Here is a 24,429-nt window from a genome sequence, read left to right as displayed (position 1 = left end):
GAATGAAGAACCTTACAAATTCACTACAAAACCTTACAAATTCATTTTAAAAAAATATCTAGATCTACCAGATTTTTGTAAATTGGAGCCTCAAAAATCTTGAATATTTCGGACACATCTGGAAGGTTGGCAACGCTGGTCATCGGAGCGGACCCCTGTTGCAGCTAAATAAAACCGTGTACCACATTTGTTGCGATTGACAAAACGTTTTTCTAAAAGTATCCCGGTTTAATATCGCGTTTTCCCGATCCGAAACGTTCCGGAATGATTCCTCTACCGGACTCACTCACAGAAACACAATGGTTGGGGTACTGCCGTAGGCATTTCCTCTGTTATTTTGACCCCCTTTGTCTGCGTTCTAAGCACCATTCAGCTGTCGATCGAAGTGCTGCTTCCACCTTTCGTTCACTGTGTATCCGAAAGGGTCTGCTGTTGCAGTTTGCGTCTATGACGTTCCACGTTCTATCAGGTCACTTGGTGCAACCTGACCAGCTGCGCTGCGTTCTTCTCCTCCAAAACCTGCCTGCACTACACGTTTCGTCGACTTCATCTCACGTACCCGACTTTACACTTAGCTGAAACGTTGAAGGCAGCTCTCATTGTACTCCAGCAGTCCTCATGAAGGGTATCATCAAACTCACACCTTCCGGTAATATGACATCGAGTTGCTGCGCGTATGCAGTAAAGACTTCCGGTTGCTTTAGAAGCTCTAGATCGTATCGAATATTGTTTTGAACGTAATATCCTCACGTTAACCAGTCGTCTATCAATCAGAACGGGGTCGACTTGTGATTCCGTCTGCTGATTCTGCTCTGACCAATTTTAGCCGTTGGGGCACAAAACGAGGTAATCTGTTTGCAATCATTCATAAATCGTTCAGCTTTGGAACGTTTTGTAATCAAAACTAACAGATAAACAAAACATGTAAATTATCTTACATAGCTTATAATGCTAATGTTTAATGCAATTAGAAAAATAATCGAACGAACCTTTTTCTCCTATGGATTAGAAGCCCTGATACCCAAAACATTTTTCTGTGAAATTTTATCTTGTTCGTCTTAATGCTAAGCTCAATTGCTTGAATGTTGACCTATAACTTTTTATCCAACTATTTTCTTACCAAGATCATAAATGCAACTGACCATGCGTCGCCATCAATGACGCAAACAGCAAACAATCTCGAACTCAACACACAACCCAATGTATTACAATGTCTTGATACTAACAGTGCCCGCCCATTACTATCATAAAGCAAACTAATAAAGCTGTCGCCTGAGGATGCTTACACCCTTTTCAGCTCAACATATCTTAACCTCAAACTAAATCGGCTATTGATCTCTTCCGCTTTTGGATTGCATAACCGAAGCATCCGAAGCCAGTTTCCGCGACTCGACTAATTTTTTCTCTTTCTTGTCTTTGTTGTTGTTCAATTTCAGTGCCGCGTACGACACAATCACCCAGCAGAATGTCGCCATCAAAAAGCTATCACGACCGTTCCAAAATGTCACACATGCCAAACGAGCCTACAGGGAGTTTAAGCTTATGAAATTAGTCAATCATAAAAATGTAAGTATTTCGCTGATGGTGTTTATCGACGCATTAGCGCTTTTATTGGCCGCCAGTGGATAACGAGTAGGCGTGAATGGAACGATTCGACTGAGAAAACAGCGCGTAAAATTAGCATCTCAATCGAAATGTAACAACAGCAATTATAAGCAAAACTATAGCTATAAACTATACCTCCCAAAGTTTTCCTTTGTGTCCTGGCAAGTGAGGAAATAGTGAATAATTCCTATGCTATATCTTTGCATGAAACTGGAGAACACTTAGCAAGAAAAACGTTAGTACGGTGCTCTCCAGACCGTTATTATCAGAAAAAAAAATCTTCATCAAATCTGCGTTTCTTTTCAAACAAATATGTCATATTTGGATGAACAGCATCGATTTTGTTTGCAATTATACGTTTTTGGAAAGTCTCGCGCCTGGCTTTGTAATGCCTTGTACAGCTTGAGCAAACAAAAGCTCAGTTAACTGTAGAACATTTTTATAGAAAGTAATTGCAGTTTGTCATTATAAACATTTGACCATTATTAATGATATTAATATACCTCATTCATCTATTTAAAAATAATACATATGAAATTTACATCACATGCCTTAGAAAGAGCGTAACTCAAAATTCTGTTCATCTCCTTATTGAAAACTGCCCTCATAGGTTACACATAACTAAACAAATCAACTTTAACCCAGGAGTTGATGTTATATTTCTTTTGATATACCATTCTTATACCATTAAAAAGGGTTAAAAAATAATGGCCCACAGATTTGATGGAGATTTCTTTCCTTACAATAACGGTCTGGAAGCACCGTGGCTGGATAAGATGCTTCTCAGTGTGACGTCAATCGATTCAAAGCAGAATCTCAGTTCGTCAGAGAAGCAAAAAATATGTAACTAAAGTCAGTCATTAATCATTCTATTCAAAATCGCTGTTGAAAGCATTTCCTATTCAGAACGTCGATCCACTTAGGCGCCATGACGTCTAGCTAATGAGTGGTCTCATTTCCTTCTCATTATCCTCGGTGGCACTGGTACAATACATGGCAAAATTGCTATGTAGCACCTCTCGCATTGTCTCACATTTTGTTCTCATCTATCCTACCACAAACGACAATCATGATCCAATCATTCCTCTTCTCTAATCGATGTCATTTTTTCCGGCAACAGATTATCGGACTATTAAATGCATTCACGCCTCAACGTACGCTCGAAGAGTTCCAGGATGTGTACCTCGTCATGGAACTCATGGACGCCAATCTGTGCCAGGTCATCCAGATGGACCTGGACCACGAGCGGATGTCGTACCTGCTCTATCAGATGCTGTGCGGCATCAAGCATCTCCACTCGGCCGGTATCATTCACAGGGTGAGTTTTCAGATAGAAATGTTATGGTATAAGTAAAATTAACTAGAATTTATTTCTCCAGGACTTGAAACCTTCCAACATCGTGGTGAAATCGGACTGCACGTTGAAGATCCTGGACTTTGGACTGGCCCGTACGGCTGGAACGACATTCATGATGACACCGTACGTCGTAACGAGGTATTACCGCGCACCGGAGGTCATCCTCGGCATGGGATACAAGGAGAACGTGGACATCTGGTCGGTTGGATGCATCATGGGCGAGATGATCCGGGGAGGAGTGCTGTTCCCCGGCACAGATCACATCGATCAGTGGAACAAAATCATAGGTTTGTAGTTATATCTAGTCGTCATTCAATTCCATAATCTCACCCACGTATCTCTCCCTCAGAACAACTGGGAACTCCGTCGCCCTCGTTCATGACCCGGTTACAGCCAACGGTGCGGAACTACGTCGAGAACCGTCCCCGATACACCGGCTATCCGTTCGATCGGCTCTTCCCCGACGTGTTGTTCCCGACCGACTCGAACGAACACAACCGCCTCAAAGCTAGTCAAGCGAGGGATCTGCTGAGCAAGATGTTGGTCGTCGATCCCGAGCACCGCATTTCCGTCGATCAGGCACTGGTGCACAGCTACATCAACGTGTGGTACGACGAGAGCGAAGTCAATGCGGTAAGTTGTTGCTGTTTTTATTTCTTCCTTATTGAAATAGAGCCTGCTACTCAGCTTAGTGTTCTTATGATCACTTCTACAGTTATTAACATAGATCTTTCTTTGTCAATTGGTAATTTTTACATTTGTATTACCGTTTGCCCTGCGAATTGAGAAAATTTATATTTCGAAAAGATCCGCGATCGGCGGTATTCGTACCAACAACCCTCATATTAGTCTTGCGCGTTTATCGCTACGTCTATCTAGACCCTTAGTGTGAAAACTGCATTTCTTGATATTACGTCCCAACTGGATACTTTACGCTTAGGTAAGCCACGGAAGTTTTCATTACGAAAATATTCTGGACAATAAGAAAATCGAACCCAATGGTCCAGGTATCTTAAAATTGGAGGGGAACGTTTAGAGCGATGAATTTGTGCTGGAATTGGTCCAGTTGCAATTTGGCTGATAGAACCATTAACTTTGCATGTGCTGGTTCATCCCTCAGGACTAGACCTAATCATATTTTCAAAAATGTCTGGAAACTCCCCAGTCAACCAATACTTTGATTTTTTATTGCAAAATGAACTTCTGGCCAAAATTTCACTCAATTTAGAGTAAATTTAGTTGTGCTTCAAATCAATTATGTGTTTTTGGGCTATTTTCAAGCTTTAAAAAATCATAACTACCGAACGAAACTTCGCAATTTATCAGGACACTACAATCGCACACTCGTTTTAGTATATTGAACGATCCCAAACATTTAAAACCTCGGAACAAAACAACTTCGATGGAACCGATGCTGATTGATATTTTGTGCAATGTAAGTTGAATGATTACTGAGGGAGCAATTGGTTTACAGGTGCACAAACTATGAAAGTTAAAATGTTTTCATTTGTGTTTGGCATTCCCGTCACGGAAAAATAAACACTATATCGATAGCTTTTGGCTTTTAAGTACTGCTCTATCTTCACAGTATCAAAGATCTTGAATTCAACGTTGCATGTTTTGATTTGAAATTACCCTACCATGATACCTTGATGGCTACAGCGTAGCGTCACGCCATTTCCGGGCGTATTGTAGAGCTCCATCTTCGTCGGTCTTGGGCGAAACTTCTCCAGTTTCCCCGAACGTTTAGGGTCGCCAGTTCCTCTTCCACTGCGTACAGCCAGCGTATTTGTGGTCTTCCCTGAAGCCGCCGACCTCTACCTGATTACCTGCTGAATGTTATTTTCGCAATTCTTTCTTCCGACATTCGCACTAAGTGACCAGCCCACTGAGGTCTGCCGTATTTTACACACTTGATAATATTCGCATCTTTGTACACTTGATACAACTCGTGACTAATGCATCTGCGCCACACACCATTTTCGAGTTTCCCACCGAGTATTGTCCGCAGCACTTTACGCTGAAAAACACCGAAAGTATTCCGGTCTGCCTCTTTCAACGTCCACGCTTCGTGCCCGTAGAGAGCCACCGGAAGTATCAATGTTTTATACATGGTGATTTTATTTCTTTTTGCAAGTTGCGGGACCTAAGCTGGCTACGTAGTCCGTAAAAAGCCCTATTCGCAGCCGCAACACGTCTTTTCACTTCGCGGGAAACGTCGTTGTCACATGTCACAAGTGTACCAAGGTAAACGAATTCTCCAACAACTTGAAACACATCCCCATCAAACACTACCTCAGCACCTACACCACCAAACCTGACTCTATCTCTACCTGCAACCATGTACCTCGTTTTGGTAGATTTAATGGTTAGGCTTATCCTCGCTGTCTCCCTTTTTAGATGTTAGATTGGCTTTTCAGTCTTGACAAAATTAAAAACTGTTATATTATTTTGTCCACAACATAAAATAACAGTTTTTAATTTTCTAAAGACTGAAAAGCCAATCTAACATCAACAATGAGTTCCTTGTTGATTACCAACGATCCCTCTTCAGAGGCACGAAGGCCTCTTCCACTGACCTGCAATCGATTCCAATTAGGTCTATATCGTCCGCAAAGCCAAGGAGCATGTGCGACCTTGTGATAATATTGTCGTTTCTCTGCACGGCAGATCTCCTAATAGCACCCTCCAGTGCAATGTTGAACAGTAAATTCGAAAGTGCGTCTCCCTGCTTCAACCCACGTATCAGCCTAATAAATTTCGCCGGAAAACCATGTTCAGACATTATCTGCCACTGATCATTTCTTTTAATTGAGTCGTACGCCGCCTTGAAATCAATAAACAGATGGTGAGTCTAGGATCTAGGATCATTCGCAAGGTAAACATCTGGTCCGTTGTCGAACGGCCTTCACGAAAACCAGCTTGGTATTCGCCTCGAGCGGTCTCAGTCTGTTAAGCAGGATGCGCAACAGAATTTTGTACGCCGAATTCAGCAGGGTAATTCCTCTGTAATTGACACACTCTAGTCTGTGCCCTTTCTTGTAGATTGGGCGTATGAGGCCATCCAACCAACCGGTGGGCAATTCTTCGTCCTCCCATACCTTCAGAAGTACTCGGTGGATCGACTGATAAAGCTGCTCAGTTTTGTGCTTGCGAAGCTCGACCGGGATCTCGTCCTTCCCAGCAGCCTTACAGTTCTTCAGCTCGCTGATAGCCTTATTAACCTCTCCTATGGTCGGTGGGTCCATAGCTTGATCGTCATCATCAATGTTTATCCTGTTTCTCGCTATATTTCCATTTTCACCGTTCCACAATTGCTGAAAGTGCGCCTTTCACCTGGCAGCCACCGCCGTTTTATCGGTCAGCAAATTCCCTTCTCGATCTGTCGAGTCTGTTCTGTCGGGTACCGGCCACAAGCATACGGCTTCTGGCGACATTCTTCATGTCTGTCACTCTCTGACACTCTTCATCGAACCAGTCGTTTCGTCTTCGTCGTTGACCAATCACTTCCCGCACCGTTGTTCCCACAGGCTGTCGACATCCCCAGCAATGTTGATTCTTCCCAACTGCTCGTCTGCTACTGTGCAGCTTCCCCATCAGTCGACAAGCGTTTGAAGCGATTTGAAATTTATAAAAATAAAATAAACGTTTCCTCCCGACTTAGACCTAAACTTCCAATCTTCGGAATGTAGGTAAGTCTTATATCTTACCTCGACATCAACTTACTCTGTTGCAAGAGGTTGAATCAATCTTAATGATCTAACGAGCTGTCAATGATTGCTGTTCATACAAGGAACATGATGTTCAAAATCAACGACTTTTCACTTTACACAGTCTAGTGCTAGAGATGGTAGAGCAAACCCAGTGTTAGAACTCTTCAAATCATGGTGATTGGTGTATGGTATTGTCGCTGCTTGTTAATATAAATGATAAGAAAGAGAAAGATTTTACCATTGTATTAATGAATGACACAGCGCTAATCAGTGTACTGTAAATAACTTAGAACTTTACTGTTCTTTAAGCATTAAGCATTGAGCATAATAATGATTTGTTAGATGGTATTTTTTGTTTTCCTTTTTCTGTAGAGCTTATCTAACCACTGCGTCCAGATGGTCAAATACATCAAGGCAATGCATGAACTCCGAGAGGGTAAATCAATTCCCCCGAGAGGGTCAATCGATTCCCCGAGTGGGTGAATCAATTCCTTTGAGAGGAAGAGTCAATTACCCCGAGAGAACGAATCAACTCCCCCGAAAGAGTAAATCAATTCTCCCGAGAGGGTCATTCGATTCCCCCGAGGAGTCAATCAATTCCCCCTGGAGAAGGAAAATCAATTCCCCCGAGAGGGGTAATTAATTCCTCCGAGAGGGTTAATCAATTCTTCCAAGAGGGTCATTCGATCCCCCGAGTGGTAAAATCAATTCTCATGAGAGCGTGAATGAATTTCCCCGAGAGGGTCAATCTATTCCTCTGAGAGGGTAAATTAATTCCCATGAGAGGGATCCTCTGAGATCCATCAAATTACTCTGAGATGATGATGATGATGTACACTCCTTTAAATATTTATCTTTGCAATCCTGCAGGAGCTTATTTAGGAAACACTAAAAATTGGGTCATTAATTGTTCCACGAAATCTAGCACATTAGCGTATTTTCACGCGAACTCGATTACACCAGGTATTTTAGAAATCACTTAAAGTTTTCTTATTCTTTTATTTCTCGCAAATTATCGAGTTTCTTTGCTAAGATATCTTTAATAATTCCTCAGGATATTCCTTAAAAAAAATGTTCCTGATAACGTTCTTCACATTACTCCATGCATAACTTTATGAACTTCGTTAAAAATCACTCATGCAATGTATTTTCTTTCAGATTTAACATAATTTTGTTTAGAGATAGTCCTAAGAACACATTCAAGAATAGTTAAAGAGATAATTTCCTTTTGAAACTCTTCCTGAATACTCATGAATTTGAATTTTTTCATAGCTAAAATTGTTGGCGAAGAATTTCAAGGGATTCGATTAGGGATTTTTCTAAGAACAACTCAAACATCTCTAGGAAGGGATTCCCTCGGATTTTTTTTAGATGTTTCCATCTCGAGTTTCTCTCTAGGAATTTTGAGTTTTTCTTGAGATTTCTCTCATATCCTTCTCGTATTACTCAAAAAACTCTTTAACCCATTAACGCCCAGGGATCTGTTTTGAGATCAATTTCTTTTATACATACAGTTAAGTTTTTAGAAAAAGTGGTAAAAGAATTCAAGGGCAGTGTAATGACAGAATTTTTAATTCAGATTTCTTCCACTAAGTTGCGCCTGGGATTCCAGAGTGAATCCTGAGATTCCCGTGTGGATCCTGGGTTTCTAATGTGGATCCTGACACTTTAGTGTGGATCCTTTGATTCCAATGTGGATCTTGGGGTTTTATTGTCGATCTTATGTTTTCAGTATAGATCCTGGGGTTGTAATGCGGATCGTCGAAATTGAGTGTGAAATTTGGGATTCAAATGTGGATCCTAGGATTCTAGTGTGGATCCTAGAACTCCAGTGTGAATCCTGGTATTTCAGTGTGGGTCCTTTGATTACAATGTGAATCCTGGGATTGTATTGTGGATCAGTGTTGATAGACTCACACTCAAAATCTCAATCAATACGCTCTCCCGTGAGAGAAAACTCATTAGAGATCTGCTTCGCAAATCTCACGCTTGAGATTTTGATGCAAAATCAACTCAATCAACTCAAACCGAAAAAAATGATTCAGTCGCAAAACCCGGCAAAAACTCGTGAAACCCGAATGTTGTTGTTTACGTCAGAAAGGATTACCATAATTTTACCAGACTAATAAGAAATTATTGCCGTGTGGGACTAAACTGTGGAAATACGAGACAATCAGTCAAAAAGGTGAGCCAACTCATCCATGATTCTTTGACTGCTGAGTTGCATGATTGACAACTCACGCATGAAAAATCTCAAGCGTGATTTGTGAGAAATTGAGTTTTTCACAACACTGGTGTGGATCGCAGAATTACATGGGATACCAGTGTGGATCCCAGAATTACAGTATGTATTCTGGGATTTCAGTGTGGATACTGGTATTCGATCCAGTGATAATCCAGTGTGGATTTTGGGATTCAAATGTGGAATCTGGGATGCCAGTGTGGATCTTCGTATTTCAGTGTGAATCGTAGTAATCTAGTTGTGGATCTTGAAATTTGACCCAGTGATTCCAGTGTGGATGCTGGAATTCCAGTGTGAATCCTAGAATTTCAGTATAGATCCTAAGAGGCAAATGTAAATTCTGGGTTTCCAGTGTGGATTTTGGGTAATCAGAGTGGATCCTGCTATTCCAGTATGGAATTAAAGTTTGTAGCGTCAATCATGGGGTTTCAGTGTAGATCCTTGGATTTCAGTGTGGACACTGGGATTCCAGTGTGGATCCTGGGATTTCATCGTAGATCTTAGGCTTCCGGTATGGATCCCGGGTATCACTTGAGGGTCCTGGGATTGCAGTATGGATATTGGGACACCAGTGCTGGGATTCTAGTGGGTTACAAGGAATCATAAGTAGATGCTGGAATTCTTGGAGAGTGAATCCTGGGATTCCTCTGTGGATTTTGGTGTTTTATAGTGGATTTCGGTATCGACCCTGGAAATCTAGAATGGATTCTGGGATTCCAGAGTAGATGCTGAGAATCCAGTGCGAATCTTGGGATTGCAATGTGGATCCTAGTGTTTCAGTTTGTATCCTAGGGTTCCAGTGTGGATTGTGTTACTTCATAGTGGATCCTTGGCTTCTAATGTGGATGTTGGGGTTCCAGTATTATTTTTTGTGGGTGGTAGGATGTCGATGTGAATTTTGGAATTCCAGTGTGTAACCTGAGATTTCAGTGAAGATTTTTAGATTCCTGTGTGCATATTGGAATTCCAGTCTGGATCTTGCGATACCAGTTTGGATCCTGTGATTGAAACATAGATCGTTGGTTTTCAAGGTGAATCCTGGGATTCCAGTGTGGATCCTAGGATTACGATGTGATTTTTTTGATTCCACTGTAGATTCTGGGAATTGTATTTTAAAATAGCTTCTGAAGCAGATCTTGAAGGAATCTCGGTAGGAAATTTTGTTACGTCCTTGAAGGCTTTTCATTTAGATTCTCCAGAGAAATTTCTCTTGACAAAGATTCTTGAAAGAATGCATGGAGTAATTTATTACAGATTTTTGAGAGAAAAAAATACCGAGAGTAATGCCTAAAGAAAAAGCTTGAGAATAAATTTTGAAGGAAAAATGTATTGTGTTGAAAATCATTGAGAATTTCCTTGACACAACCCCCAAAGGAATTCCAAGTGTTGTTTATGGAAGAATTTTGAAGTAAACATTTGAATAAATCTGTTGAGAAATTCCTGGATAAGTCATCGGTGAAAGAAGAATACTTAAAGAAGGCTTTTCAAAGGTATCCTTTAAAAAATCTTAGAGTAGGAAATATTGGTAGGATTCCAGATATTACTGGAAAAACGCTGGTCAAATATTTCTTACAAAATTCCTAAGTGACCTTTACGAAGTCGTTAAACAACCTGACAGTTATGATCAAGAATAAATGAGTAAACATTAGATGAAGGTTACACACCCGTTAGATGGAATCGGTTGAAAATCACTGGTCTGTATAATATAAACGTTTGCAAGCGTTATATTAAAGGCTAGACGAAATTCAAATAGTAGATCCCGTTCTTCTTCTTGGCACAGAGCCGTCCTCATTGGGACAGAGCCGGCTTCTCAGCTTAGTTTTCAATGAGCACTTCCACAGTTATTAACTGAGAGCCTTCTTTGCCAAAGTTGCGATTTTCGCATTCGTATATCGTGTGACAGGCACGATGATACTCTATGCCCACGGAAGTCAAGAAAATTTCCATGACGAAAAGATCCTGGACCGACTGGGAATCAAACCCAGACACCTTCAGCATGGCTTTGCTTAGCAGCCGCGGACTCTAACCACTCGGCTAAGGATGGCCCCCCGTTATTATACTCTATTCCAAAACTAACCAAACAAGACATTGATCCAATTGGCCAACCATGAATCAAGACCAAAAACCTATCAATATCATGTTTTAACCCAACATCTGTTCTGCATTTCCTCCACAGCCTGCCCCCGGTCCGTACGATCACAGCGTAGACGAACGCGAGCACACCGTCGAACAGTGGAAGGAGCTCATCTACCAGGAGGTCATGGAGTATGAGGCCCGCAACAATCTGACCGACGGGGAAGGTACCCCGCGGTAGAAATCATCGGCCGAATAAAACGACCCAAATCTGGTGTTCCTGAACTCGACGGCCGCAAAGACGACGACGACGACGACGAAGATGGAAGCCAGCAGTTTGTGCGAAGAGCGTTTGGTATGATCAACGGACAGGACGGATAATTTACCAGAAGAGAGACAAATCCCAAAACTTACGAATGTGATTCCGAGACAGAGAAGAAAAGTTGCTAAAAACTGACATTCAATGGATCCTTGTTCCCCAAAACTAAGATAAAATCACCTAAAAACAGCCAACATTCTCCGTCTCATCACCATTCGCCTGACGATTCATTCAAATAAGGTGATTGCATACATAACTTCAATCAAGCATCCAGAGAAGATAGTGGTTTCGTTCTGACAGCCCTGAATAGGGTTGGCAAAATCGTACTAAAGGACAAAAAAAAGTATTTGATCGGCTAAGAAAGAATACAAAAAAAAATATCGTGCGCTGTGAAGATCATCACTAAAACAAAATTAATAAACACAACAATGATTAGACAGAACAATTAAGTGGAAAAAGTAAATTCTGTACCCCAAGCAAGGTTTGTAAATATTTATTAAATTTGTGACAGGCAACTTGTGAGCAGACAGGCGGAAAATCAATGGCATGACAAACCTAGATTTAATTATTACAGACAGTTCGTAGTGAGTGAGTTAAGTGAATAAACGTAAACACAAACCCAGCTGGTCAAAATGTGCAATAATTTTATCGCGTCAACAGTTTGGAACCCATACAACAATACCAACCGAAAAGCTTCCATTCGGAATGATCCATGTCCAAATGTGAGACAGAAAGCTCAGAAAAGCATCATCAAAACAAATCCTTAAGCCGCTTTTAACTGTTGAAATGATTCTAGGATACAAATTTAATCGCGAAATAATCAACTATATGGGGAAATGGACGCGTCATACATACAAAAGCACATACGATCCTCATTTACGTTCAGTGTCCAGTCATCCGGAACGTAGACTGCAACATACGACAAACAGATAGACATTGGATGGTGATAAGGTGAGTCTATCGATTAAACTCTGTTCTGTTTCTATTCTATTGTGAAGATGCTCAGGTTAACTCATGGCAGACTAGATTCGATTATTGAAATCATTTCGTTGCAGCACAGCCTACCACAGCTGTCAAATCCCGATACGTCAAAACAAAATGGTCGATTGTTGTTTTAAGTTTGGTTTGACAAGTGGAATTTATTTATTTATTTGTTCACCAAAACACACAATATCACGACTTTACATATTTTAGTCTTGACTTCTTAATCTATTCATTAATTTAGATAACACTGCCCTTTATTCAAGTTAAGGTAACTCAAGTCGATGAGGACATCTAGTTCAAGGGTCGAATAGAAAATATAATCAACATTTCACACGCTCACACATAAACATTTTCAAAAACAATTACATTTGGTTGCCATTTCAATTGCCATACATAATTGAAATATAATACGAATCCGAGAAAGTGAACGCAGAATGTACTGGTTAGTACTTAAGTATGGCAAAATAAACCAACACAAACAGATCAACTTTAGAAGGCAAAAACAATTAATTTTTGTTCGGTATAGGGCGTAAAACAATTCCCGTGAGAACGAATCGTTCCGGATTGAAGTTGGATTGATTTGTGGTAGTATGAAGTAAATACCAGTATGTAAACGTTAATTATGCAAACAATAAATAAAGTAGAACAAAAACCCTGTAAATAGTACTAATGTATGGAAGTAATATTACAAATCTAGAAAACAAAGTCTAAACAACCAGAGAAAATCATATAGCAATTAGTGCAGCCCAAACATACGTTTGAAATAGTCATGCAAAGTAAAAACCAAGCTCCGATCATTTTTTGATGATTGGGTGCATTGACAGCAGTTGAAAAACCCATCATCGCGAAAGAATAAAACACATAAACCAGCCTTCGTTAATGGAAGGTCCCTTTTTTGCGATGGTATTTTTTAGCAAAAGTTATCTCAAAGAATGTAAAATTTATCGCAAGCACACCTACTCTGGTAAAAGATAAAATACTGACACAAAACACACATGTTACTCTTCTACTGGGAGCTGAAAATATTCCTATCGATCATACATAGCCAGCAAGCTAGACAAACAACACACAAACGCAAAATTCCGACTTAGCCGACAGGTTCAATATGACAATTCTAAGCAAACAAACTTATAGAACATAACTACACATGGAAGCAAATGAGTAAAAGAACAGTTTTACGATTCCGCCCTTTTTATAGAATGAAAAAAAAAAATACAAATGATATAAACGGGAGAATAATGGAAAATATAAAAACATTTACCTTCTATCAAGAGCTGCAAACATAATTTTGATTCACGGAAAATATTTCCCAAATAGAATTGTTATAACTTTTCGAGAAAAAAGAGAAAACATTTCGATGAAATGTCAATCTGTTCGATAGGATGACATACTAATTGAGACAAAAAAAAAAATATAGTGACAATCGCTTCCTTGAATTTCCGTTAAATACTGATTAGAATTATAATTTGCTAATCTCGTCGCTTATTGGCAATATTCTTCAGGATAACTGAAAAGCAGAACTAATATATTAAATAAACGTCCAAGCATTTAAACAAAACAAAAAAAATCTAAACAATTTTACCGCAAAACAGTCGTAGGATCCGATTCACACACACCAGCACAGTTCACATTCTATCTCATCCCGCTTTCTGAATAGGTTCGATTAATTCTCATTTCTAGAAGTACTTAGCCATCCCCTCAGTATGACAAGAAATAAACGAAAACCTCTACAACACGAATTACTTCAGTAGGATGTAGTTAGAAATCATTCGATAGGCTCTTTTCCTCTTCTCAAGACAAAAACTTATTTTCCTCTAGTTCACAACTCTTGAAGACTTGAACAAACAAGCAAGAAAGCATAAGTAGTAACTATCTCTAACTGACACGGTTACAAAAAACATGCAAAGATAACAAAAAAACGAAAATTGAAAATTAAAGAGAGGAAGTGTTTGAAACACACAGAAACAGCAAAATATTTAAATTTACAGCTAGACTTACAGCAACTATTACAACAAAAACTACATACTGAAATAAGCGAGGAAAAGAAAAGCAACAAGTGAAAGCACGGTTGATCCAGGCGAACGGGGGACGATAAAAACTTTGACAAACAAACAAACACGCAGTCTCACACTCACACTTTACGGTAGGAATGGCGGAACTGAATAACAAAACAAAACAGAAAACAAGTAAAAAATGCATGGCGAAAATGAAACTGAGTCGGTTTGATGGCGGAAAGGAAGATTGAGTGTAGAAGTGTATTAAGATAAAGGCAGAACGTAAATAATATTATATTAATTCAAACAAAACAAAACCAACAAACTGATAAGACAGAACTAAGAATGGAAATAAAAAAGTAAAATGGAAAATAAACGATAATACACTTATTTATCACAAAAAACGTGATTGACCTAGTGGAATTCTATTATTGATGATGACAGCCTCTCCCTGCATTCATTGAGCTTTATTCTGCTTTTAAACGATTTTAAATTCATAACCTCCAATAAAAAAAAAGTTTAAATTTAAAATAAAACAATTCTTTATGTTTCTTTTATCATGAGACTTTCGTCGAAGTTCTTCTCTGGTGAATTTCTTCAAATTCTTTTACCGCTTTCAGGCTATGAATAAGTGTGATGAACACACCAGCCCACATCGTCCTTAGTCTGCAATTTTATTCGTCATATCGCACCCTTGGGGGGATGGGCACCCAATTAACAATGCAGGTAATGATTACGCTTCGAATTATTATACTATCTCGGTGCTTCCCCATGGAAGGGGCATGCATCTTATCATCTACGACACCGAATTGTCTATATATAAAACCCTACATCACAGGAGCCGTATGGTGATCGCCAAATCACAGCCATGATGTCATCGACTTTAAATAATACAGAAGGTGTTACGACTGCTAACCGTTTCTTATCAAATACGAGATAAGCAACTAAATATTTTGATCGGTCACTACTATGCTAAGCCGCCTGATACAGGACACTATGGCATATTAGGTGGTCAGAAACAAACAGCAATTACTTCTTTCATACTACGATCCTTCTTTTAATATTCCCTTTTATTATTTTGTGTTTAAAACAACTGATTAATCGCGAGTTGAAAAGGTTTCAACAATGTTGCGCCCTGTGATTGTCATGACAATTTTGCTTTTGATTGTATCCCAATCCGCAACAGTTGAGACAAACGGTTGTGAGCAAGCCTGCTTTGTTGTTTGTTTTTCGTCTGTTTTGATGACAATAGGGTCCTGAAGGCCTGTAGCAATTTTAGTGCCAAACGCTTAAGTTTAGGCCAAAAACACATGTTTACTCAATTTTTCAATATTTTTCTTTTGTTTGAGTTCAAAAAACATTTTTTTAGATTTTGTCACACTCCTTGGCTTAAACTTAAATTATGGGTGTATTTTGCTTTCCGTGTCCCTTCCGAAATGTCAGATAGGAACAACCCCAGTGTTAAAACTAAAAGCCCTGTGGTGTTTTTGTCGATTGAGCGAACGTCAAACATGATAAAAAGTGTCAAGGTTCATTTATGGCCCCAATTTTTAAATTAAAGTTTAAATATGATTTGAGCGGGAAAAATTGCTAAAATAGTTGCAGTAACATGCTCTTTCGTGTCATTAAATAAAAACAAGATTTCATTCAACATTTCAGGACCCAATTTGATTCAGTGATCTAGGTATTCATATGCATAATGACTTTATCGGAGTGACAAACATTTTGAAGCAACTTCTATTATGAAACAGTGACAACAAAAAGTTCTTCACAAAAAGGGGCTGACAAAATCGGGCCAGGTCCGTAATAAATTCCAAAATTTTTAGATTTAACGGTATTATCTTCGATTTTTTGTAGTTTTTTGAATATGGACAGGTCAGCAAAATTTGATCATATCAAATTTATCAACTAGATGATTTCATGTGTGCATTTTTTAGACTTTCGAATCGAATATGGAACCGTATTATTGGTTTCCTTTCTAGATATTTGATAAGCTATAAAAAGGATACTTTCGTTGTCTCGGTTTCGTCATCTTACTGAGCATGTTCAGTCCACAGCGACCTTTTACGTGCTGACTAGGCCTTTGGAGGATTAAAATGCTTATGTATTTTAAGAACAATATTGTTTTCACTCACATTAAGACAAATGTATCAACCAAATTTACACCCTCCATTTTATCTTAGAGCAATTGACATTAGAAAATGTTCAAACTTTCAACATGTTTCAAAAAAAGTTAATAAATTAGCTTGTTGAGTGAATGATAGATTCAATAAAAAAAAACTCACAGATCAATGCGCTTTGCCTTTCTTAGAGCAAATATTTTATTCTTAATATGAAGAACGGAATGTCCTCAGGCGTCTAATATGCTTTTTGTCGGAAAAAAAATCAATTTTGTTCGTTAAAATCAGTATCTCCATTAACCTCTCAATCGTCATTTTTGACTACAACAAAATTTTTAGTCGCGATAATTTTGTTTGTTTTTCGATATTTTCGTACCATTTTTTTCTTTTCTAGTTTTAAAATCTGTATCAATTTTGATCATTGATCATTGACCTGGTTTTGGAGATCTTCCAATGCTTCTTGGGGAATCGGAATTTCTCATATAAAATTTCTATGGCAGTTATTTTTAACCTAATTTAAGCATTTCAGCACAAATGCTATTTACTTAAAAACGGTTGTACCAATTCGATTTTCATCAAAGAATTGTTTTGAAAGGCAAATAATCGAACATGGAAAAAACAGCAGTTTAAAAAATCAAATGTACCTTGGATTTTTCTCCGCTAGAGATCAATATTTGGGTTATATGTTCATAATCAGAATATTTAAAAATATCCCATCGGTGACATTTGGATTTTTTTTTCACAGTTTAGCTGTTGTTTATACTACAGCCCATAAAAATTACGTTTTCCTATGCATTTCAGCCCATAAAAAATGTATGGAAACAAATTACCTATAGAACATTTTTAAATAAAATTTTTAAAATTATTGATCAAATACTGATCTCTAGTGGAAACAAATGTGAGTTACGTTATATTTTTATAATCTACTGGTTCAGATATAGCGTGTAGCCTGAGATATTGACGTGGGTGATAGTTACGTCTGTCTAAGTTCGTTTAGTGCGGTAACACTTTTTTAGTGGATTTATATAGTTGTTTTTAATAAATGATTCAAATACCAGATTATTTTTCTATCTTATCATTTTTTCTGGTATTGCAAAATTTTGAAATGCCCTCTTCTTTCAAAACCAGTAATGCAAAATGTCCTCCTTTCTGAAATATCATTCTGGTAATCCTAATCAAAACACACACAAAATAGTGAAATGAATGTCGTCTGACACGATGACATTTTCATAAATCATGCATTTTGCATAGATTTAAGAAATTTCCGATTATAATCAACAAGAACAGTTTTATCATGTTTTGTCGAATGTGATACACATACCATAACAGCAGCTCTTATTACGAAAAAATATAAAAATAAACAAAACCGTTCCTTTTTCTGGGCAGCTACATGCAATTGACATTTTTCTTTCGTACGTTCGTTTGATCGCTCGTAAATGCTGAAGGCAAATGCTGTCGAATGTCAACGAAAACAAATCGGCTATCGTGATTGCTAATAACACTGATCCTGCTTAACAGCCTAAGATCGCTCGACAACGCACCAGATGTTTACCCTCCGATTGATCTAAGATAAATTCCGTGCGGTGTCCGGCCATTTGGCCGAATTCCGTTTGGCCGAATGCTATTTGACCGAACGCCATTAGGCCAAATGGGCCGTTTGGCCGAATGCCGTTTGGCCGAATGCCGTTTGGCCGAATCAAGAAAAAAAATCTAATTTTTTCAACGCTGATGTGTAGGATTAATAAGTGTGGTTCAATAAGTTATCTGCTAGGTAACTTGTTGATCTTTATGAAGTGGTGGGACGTCATGTTTGTCGCTATATAAGTGCTCCAAGAGTATACACTACCCTCCATAAGTATGGAATCGTTGCAGCACTTTTAAGTTTAGCATTACTAAAAATCCAGTGATAAAAGTATCTTCAACTGAAATAAAAAAAATCGCAGATGCTAAAAGACGTATTGTTAAAGATGACCTCAAAAATGTATTGATCTAGCCCTTCAGAATCACGAGATAATATTCATTTTAGGTGATGTCAAACTTTTCAAGGTGCTGCAATATTCAGTATGATGTATTGAGTGGTTAAAACCAAGGGAGTGAAATGACCCAATAATTAGCTACCCAACTTTGATTCAACATGGCGTTCAGTGTATTTTTTTTTTCTTTTGGGACTGGCAAAACATATGATTTTTTGGATAGGGGACATCAATGATACCTAACTGATGCGTAAAACATTCAACAAAATGTTGAAACGAGGAAAAGCGTCATCAAATACGACGATTCAACACAATATATGTGATTGCCAGAAACTAGCAGCACATGAGCAGTATACTCGAAAATCAGGAGCACGTTAGGGCAAACCGACCAGAAAGTGGGTATCAAAACGCAAAGTACCAAAAACGGTGTGAGGAAGAGCCAAAAATGTATGCAGGATGACAGTCAGTCCTATAATAAAATGTTTTACTAGAAAATATAGATCTACGGGCATCTCCCTCCATTCCTTCAGCATGATGGAATGTACTAATTTCCTTTAAAATTAATTGTTCCGCATCAAAATTCAGCCCAAACATATGAACACAATTCCTTTTGACCGTACAATTCTGGCATTTGCTCACAGTACAGCGAAAACAACACAATCAAAGGAACCGTATTTTTACGTCGAGCGTCGCGCACACATTGATGCGCACAAACTTTTTTTTTTCTTAGTACGACGGATTGAACTTTGTTTACATTCTCAATTATACGCGGCGGTTGAGGAAATTTCGTAAAATTTGGGGATTTATTGAAGTTTTACGGCGTGTGATTGGAATGAAATCCTTCAGTGAAGAAGTACGAAGGTTTTCCATAGTGAAAATAAGTGCCCGGCGATGTAAGTCACCCACGGGGGCGGCATTTCTCTCAAATCGTGTTCGTCCATGCGATTTCGATGAAAAAGTGTAAAGTGGATAATTGAACTGAATTTATTTATCGAAATACAGTAGTTTCATTGCATTTTGGTGTACAGGTGGACGAATCATAAAAGCTTTCACAAAATTACATTTGGAAAATGAATCTATGTTGCAGGTAAGTTGGAATATCCGCCGTTGTGGAACATTTTAAGTTTGATACGACGAATAGTAGCTCTTACGACGAAGTAGAACGAAACCCTATATATGATACCTGTGCGTTTTCAAGCTACTAAAACACTTTACTTTCGAATGGTGGGTGAATATTTGGAATCCGCTGTTTGAATTACCTAAAATGAATAGAAATTAGAGATCTTTCTATGATTCTTATTCCCGACGCAACCTCACTTTTGCTTCATATTACGGACACTTTGTTTTAAACTCCGGACAGCTCACGAAAAGCAAAACTAAATTATTGGGTCTTGCACGAGTGTTTAGATTTATGCGATAATTTTGACATATCTCCAAGCATGATTTCGCTGCGACATTTTTCCCCGATTAGACTCAACGATTATCACAGTACGATTTATTGCGCACAAATCACATAATCGCGCACAGCAAGATCTGTTAAGCTAGGTAGGCCAACTGGCCAACTGTCAAAAAGCTGAAACAACCTATCTTATGACAGACCTTGCTTGTATACATTTGCACTGCGGAATTGTATGCGAGATTCGACTGTGATAATAAGAAATTCGGGGTGAGTCTAAATGGGTGCAAAAGTCGCAAAAATTAAATTATTGATTTGGCTTTCCAGCCGTAAGAACAACGTCAAAACTAGTTGCACAATATAAATTTTCATGGATTGCTATGGAAAATGCTTATTTAAACGTGCCTGGAAGTTGGGAACTTTTAAACGGAAAATTTTGAAACATTTCAAGTGAAAGCTTTCCCATACAAAGTTGAGTGTCCGGAATTAGAAGCTGTCCGGAATTTGAATCAGAACGGTAATCGTCGGAAATATTTTGAGAGGATGTAAACATAAAGAAGGGCAAATCTGTTATAAAAACATTATAGAATAAAATTCAAGAAATCTAGAAGAATGCAAATATCAAATAGAAAACGAAAAAAGGTTGACAACCATCTTCAACAGCAATCCTACCCAGTTTTTATGTCACATTTCCATGCCTGGTTATCACTTCAGCTTTCTAAGAGGACTTCTAGTTTTAGTTACTGAGAGCTTTTTGCCAATCATTGGTGTTTAGTTTTGCTTTTCTAGCAATCATTGGTTATTGCTAAGCTACAAGCATATGGTAAACCCTTGTTATAATACTCGTTATTCAAATTTTAACAACTTCACTGGCAACAATTATATCGAACGAAGAACTGTAAAGAACAGCCTTTGATTTATAGAAGGGAAAATCATTGTTGACATTCATTAAGCTAGAATGCCAATAATTATTGGAACGGTATGACTTACAAGAACAGAGTATGAGATATGGAAGGTAATATTTTCTATTGAAATATGAACATTTTTTTCGCCAGTCATTTATCGATAGCTTTACAATAAAGAATATCATTTGATTTGAAGAAGGGATAATCTCTGATAGAAATATTAATAATTATATACGCATAACCACACTTTTGGTATTTGTTCAGGTTATAAAACATTGATACGAATCGTGGACGTTGAAAGAGGCAGACTGGAAAGCCTTGCATATTTTCTAGCATAAAGTGCTGCGGACAACCCTTGGTGGGAAACTATGTTGTGTGGCGGAGACGTGTGTATTACGAGTTATATCAAATGTATAAAGAAGCGAATGTAAATAAGCGTGCAAAATACGGCATACTTCAGTGGACTGGTCACTTAGGGTGAATGTGAGAAGGAAGAATTAGGTAAATGAAAAAACCAAATTTAGTGCTATACCATTTAATTCCACTAGAATTTGTATTCTTTGACAGATACGCATATTTCGACCTAGTCGATTCTAGTACCCGACACTGAAGACGACCTTACAGTTGAGGTCGAAATACGAGTATCTGTCAAAGGATACAAACTCTATTGGAATTAAAAGGTTTAGTGCTAAATTCGTTCTTTTTTTCATTTACTTATAGGTATTCCGCTAAATAGCTCAAAGATGTATTATCAAGAAAGAATTGCAAAAATAATATTCGGCAGGGAGCCAAGTAGGCCGACGTCTTCGTAGAACGCCACGAATACGCTGAATGTGCACAGTATAAGAAGCCCGACAATGACGTGACGCTACGTTGTAGCCATCAATATATCAAGGTAGGTATGGAATCATATTCTAGCAACTACATAGCATTCATCCGATTGGATTTGGGAAAAAGAGGATTCGATTTGGGAATTAGATAATTATAAATATATCAGCTTAATTTGGTATGCGTTTGTTATCGGTTTGTTATAGGGGAGGTTTACCTTTTTTGGCCATCCTGAGGAAAAATTTTGTTTATGCATAAATGAAAAGGCCTCTGATTACTGTCAATACATTAAACGAAAGCTTTCAATCCATGTTCAGCTGGAAAATATAAAAACTAATCAGAAAATTTGTTTTTGTATTAAAAATTGGGGTAACGAATACTGGACCACTTGCACCAGTCATCGCCACGTTTTTATTTGCGGTTCCTGAATTCGCCGCCTACGTTGATTTCTTATGGAGGGTGGTGAATCAGGAACACAATGGCGAAACAAGGTGCAAAGGAGCAAATATATCAACCTTTCGGTTGTCGCGCGAATATTTGTAACCAAGCCAAGAAATTCGGGATTTTGCCACTAGGCGGCGTTAGTGAGCATGAAACTTTTGTTTTGTTTGAGCATAAAACATTTGTTTTGCAAATATCACTTATCACTTAGAAAGATTGCGAATTCGGCAGAGTTGTTCAGTAGCTCAAATGGTCGCTTTGTCCTTGAAGTTCAAGATTTGGTAAAATAATGATGGTTCCTGAGCTTCTGAACAACTTTGCCGAAGATGCCTTTCTAAAAAATCAAAATCCTGCAGTTTCCGCAAAACAAAAAAAAAAGTCATGCTCACTAGCGCCGCCTTGCACAAATAATGATAGCCCTTGAGCTACTGATCCACTTTGCCGAAGACGCTAACTTTGGGCTTGTTCACTAATTTCATAACGCTGAAGGGGGTGGGTGGGTGTTCTGCCAGTGTTACGACTCATACAACATTTGTAGAATATTCATACAAATAGCGTTACGAGGGGGTGGGTGGGTTTCAAAAATTGCCTTTTTCAGCGTAATGAGATGAGTGAATGAACCCTTTCTAAGTGTCCCGGCTCCGGAGATGTCTGCAAAACTAAAGTTTAATGCTCACTAGCGCAGCTTAGTGGCAAATATTTGAATCAACTAGATCGAACAATGATAGTCCTTTGCTTACTGAACAACTTTGCCGAAAACGTCATCCTTCAAAATGGTCAGAATCCTGAAATATTTGCAAAAAAAAAGTTAAACTTCCATGCCCACTAGCGATCAAATTCCGAAGTAAATGAAGTACCATCAGATAGCGCTTCACCTCCAGAACAACTTTACTGAAGACCCCAAGTTTCTAAATTTTCTGGATTTTGAGATATACCGATTTCAAATTGTGGTTCACTCGAACCGTAGATATTTCGCGTGCGTTCATTATTATGTGACCTCCATGTACATTTGTTTATTTTACCGCATTATAAAGGGCCATACTATAAATAAAATCTGTCGAATATTGTTCTTAGAAAGATTCTTGAAGAATACATTTTGCTTTGGTGTCGATAGAAAGCTTTGTTGCAAAATGATAGCATATAAATCACGACTGTTGTACAAAGTACAACAGCGCTACAGCACGAAGGTTAAGGAAAATGATTTTTTTCTATTACTTTCTGAGCAAATTTTGAGGTTTTTAAGAATGTTTCCGTATCATCTTAAAACAATTTTGCGAACACTAAACAATTGGCAATCATATGTTATGTAAAACGGTATGTAATCGGGAGTGGCGAATAACCGGTACATCTTCTCTATTTGGGTTATGACCAAAAGAATGTTCTCCAAATCGAAAACTGTTAGAAATACAACATATTATCATGAAAGTTCTTGGAACCAGTGTACAATTCGACATCAATGAATACGTGATATAGCGTCAGGTAAGTTCTTAATAGTTCCAGAATCCAAGACGGTGTTCCAAAAAGTCATATTTCTTTCTGAGTAAAATACTACTTCTCAACCGGATAGACAATCGAATCATGTCACCTTCAGCTGTATAGCTACGTTAAGTTTGGGCGGGACCCTCCCGAAGACGCAAGTTACGAAATGTATGTCAATCCATAAAACCAGTTTCAAAGACTGCACTGTATGCGCAGCGCACAATATTTTTGTATCCGTCTGGTTCACACCAATCGTCACAAACGCCATGCGCCTCAAGATTAGCCACGCTCGAACTCAGCGTGGAGCATAATCCGCCTTTCAAACAGCGCTTTGTAACAGTTCCTTCCTCTCCGTCGCATCGTAGGGTAAGAGCACTATATTTCAGCCAATGGAATCAACAAATGGACTACTACTAAAATAAATTTGAGCTATGTTAACATGCTTTCAACAACATGTTACATTTCATTTGGAATTTGCAGTTCAGTTCAGAAATTTACGCTTTTAATAAAGTTAACCTAACTTTACCTAAATATACAACGCGTATATCGTGGCAATATAAGAGAAGTTTAGGTGATTTTGACCTACCTGATCCAGATATGTTCCAGAAGAACTTTGCCCACAATGTTCCAAATTTTATATTCCCCTACAACTACAACGAATAGTGAAGCAAATTTCAAAATATCATGAAAAAATGATGACTCATGCTCACATACCAGCAATTTGAAATTTTCACATCAGCCCCATAGCGTACTAGTTAAAGAATCCTTTCACTGTTTAAATTACAATTGTTTCAATAATGATTCGAAAATTAGCACAAGGTCGAAAACTAGATCCCTTGCCCTAGTATTCCCCCATAGTGTACCTAACTGTAGCTGGAGTACAAACGAACTTCCATCCGACAGGCCTGAATGGCACTGAACCTAAACAACACACGCGCAGAAAAAAACTGGAAGTGAGCGACATTACTGGCGCAAAACCGCGAAGCGCCTCAGGCTCAAA

The 24,429-nt window shown here is 38.4% G+C and overlaps 1 protein-coding gene across 9 annotated transcripts in view; it reads left to right on the top strand.

The window, feature by feature from the left end:
• LOC5570857 (stress-activated protein kinase JNK) overlaps positions 1–14,604 on the top strand; it is a 251,634-nt gene extending 237,030 nt beyond the window's left edge. For 8 of the 9 annotated variants that reach the window (XM_021848089.1, XM_021848087.1, XM_021848088.1 and 5 more), the window contains 5 exons: positions 1,437–1,566; positions 2,726–2,923; positions 2,985–3,249; positions 3,312–3,595; positions 11,094–14,604. In XM_021848089.1, the coding sequence (XP_021703781.1) occupies positions 1,437–1,566; positions 2,726–2,923; positions 2,985–3,249; positions 3,312–3,595; positions 11,094–11,231 (1,015 nt within the window). In that variant the 3' untranslated portion in view covers positions 11,232–14,604. The remainder of the gene's footprint in view (positions 1–1,436; positions 1,567–2,725; positions 2,924–2,984; positions 3,250–3,311; positions 3,596–11,093) is intronic. The other variant, XR_002501008.1, reaches the window with a different exon arrangement.
• The last annotated feature ends 9,825 nt before the right edge of the window (positions 14,605–24,429 follow it).

Source organism: Aedes aegypti, chromosome 2 (genome assembly GCF_002204515.2).
Source record: "Aedes aegypti strain LVP_AGWG chromosome 2, AaegL5.0 Primary Assembly, whole genome shotgun sequence".
NCBI lineage: Eukaryota > Metazoa > Arthropoda > Insecta > Diptera > Culicidae > Aedes > Aedes aegypti.
The sequence above is the reverse complement of the archived record's forward strand: the minus strand, read 5'-3'. Positions and strand labels throughout refer to the sequence as shown.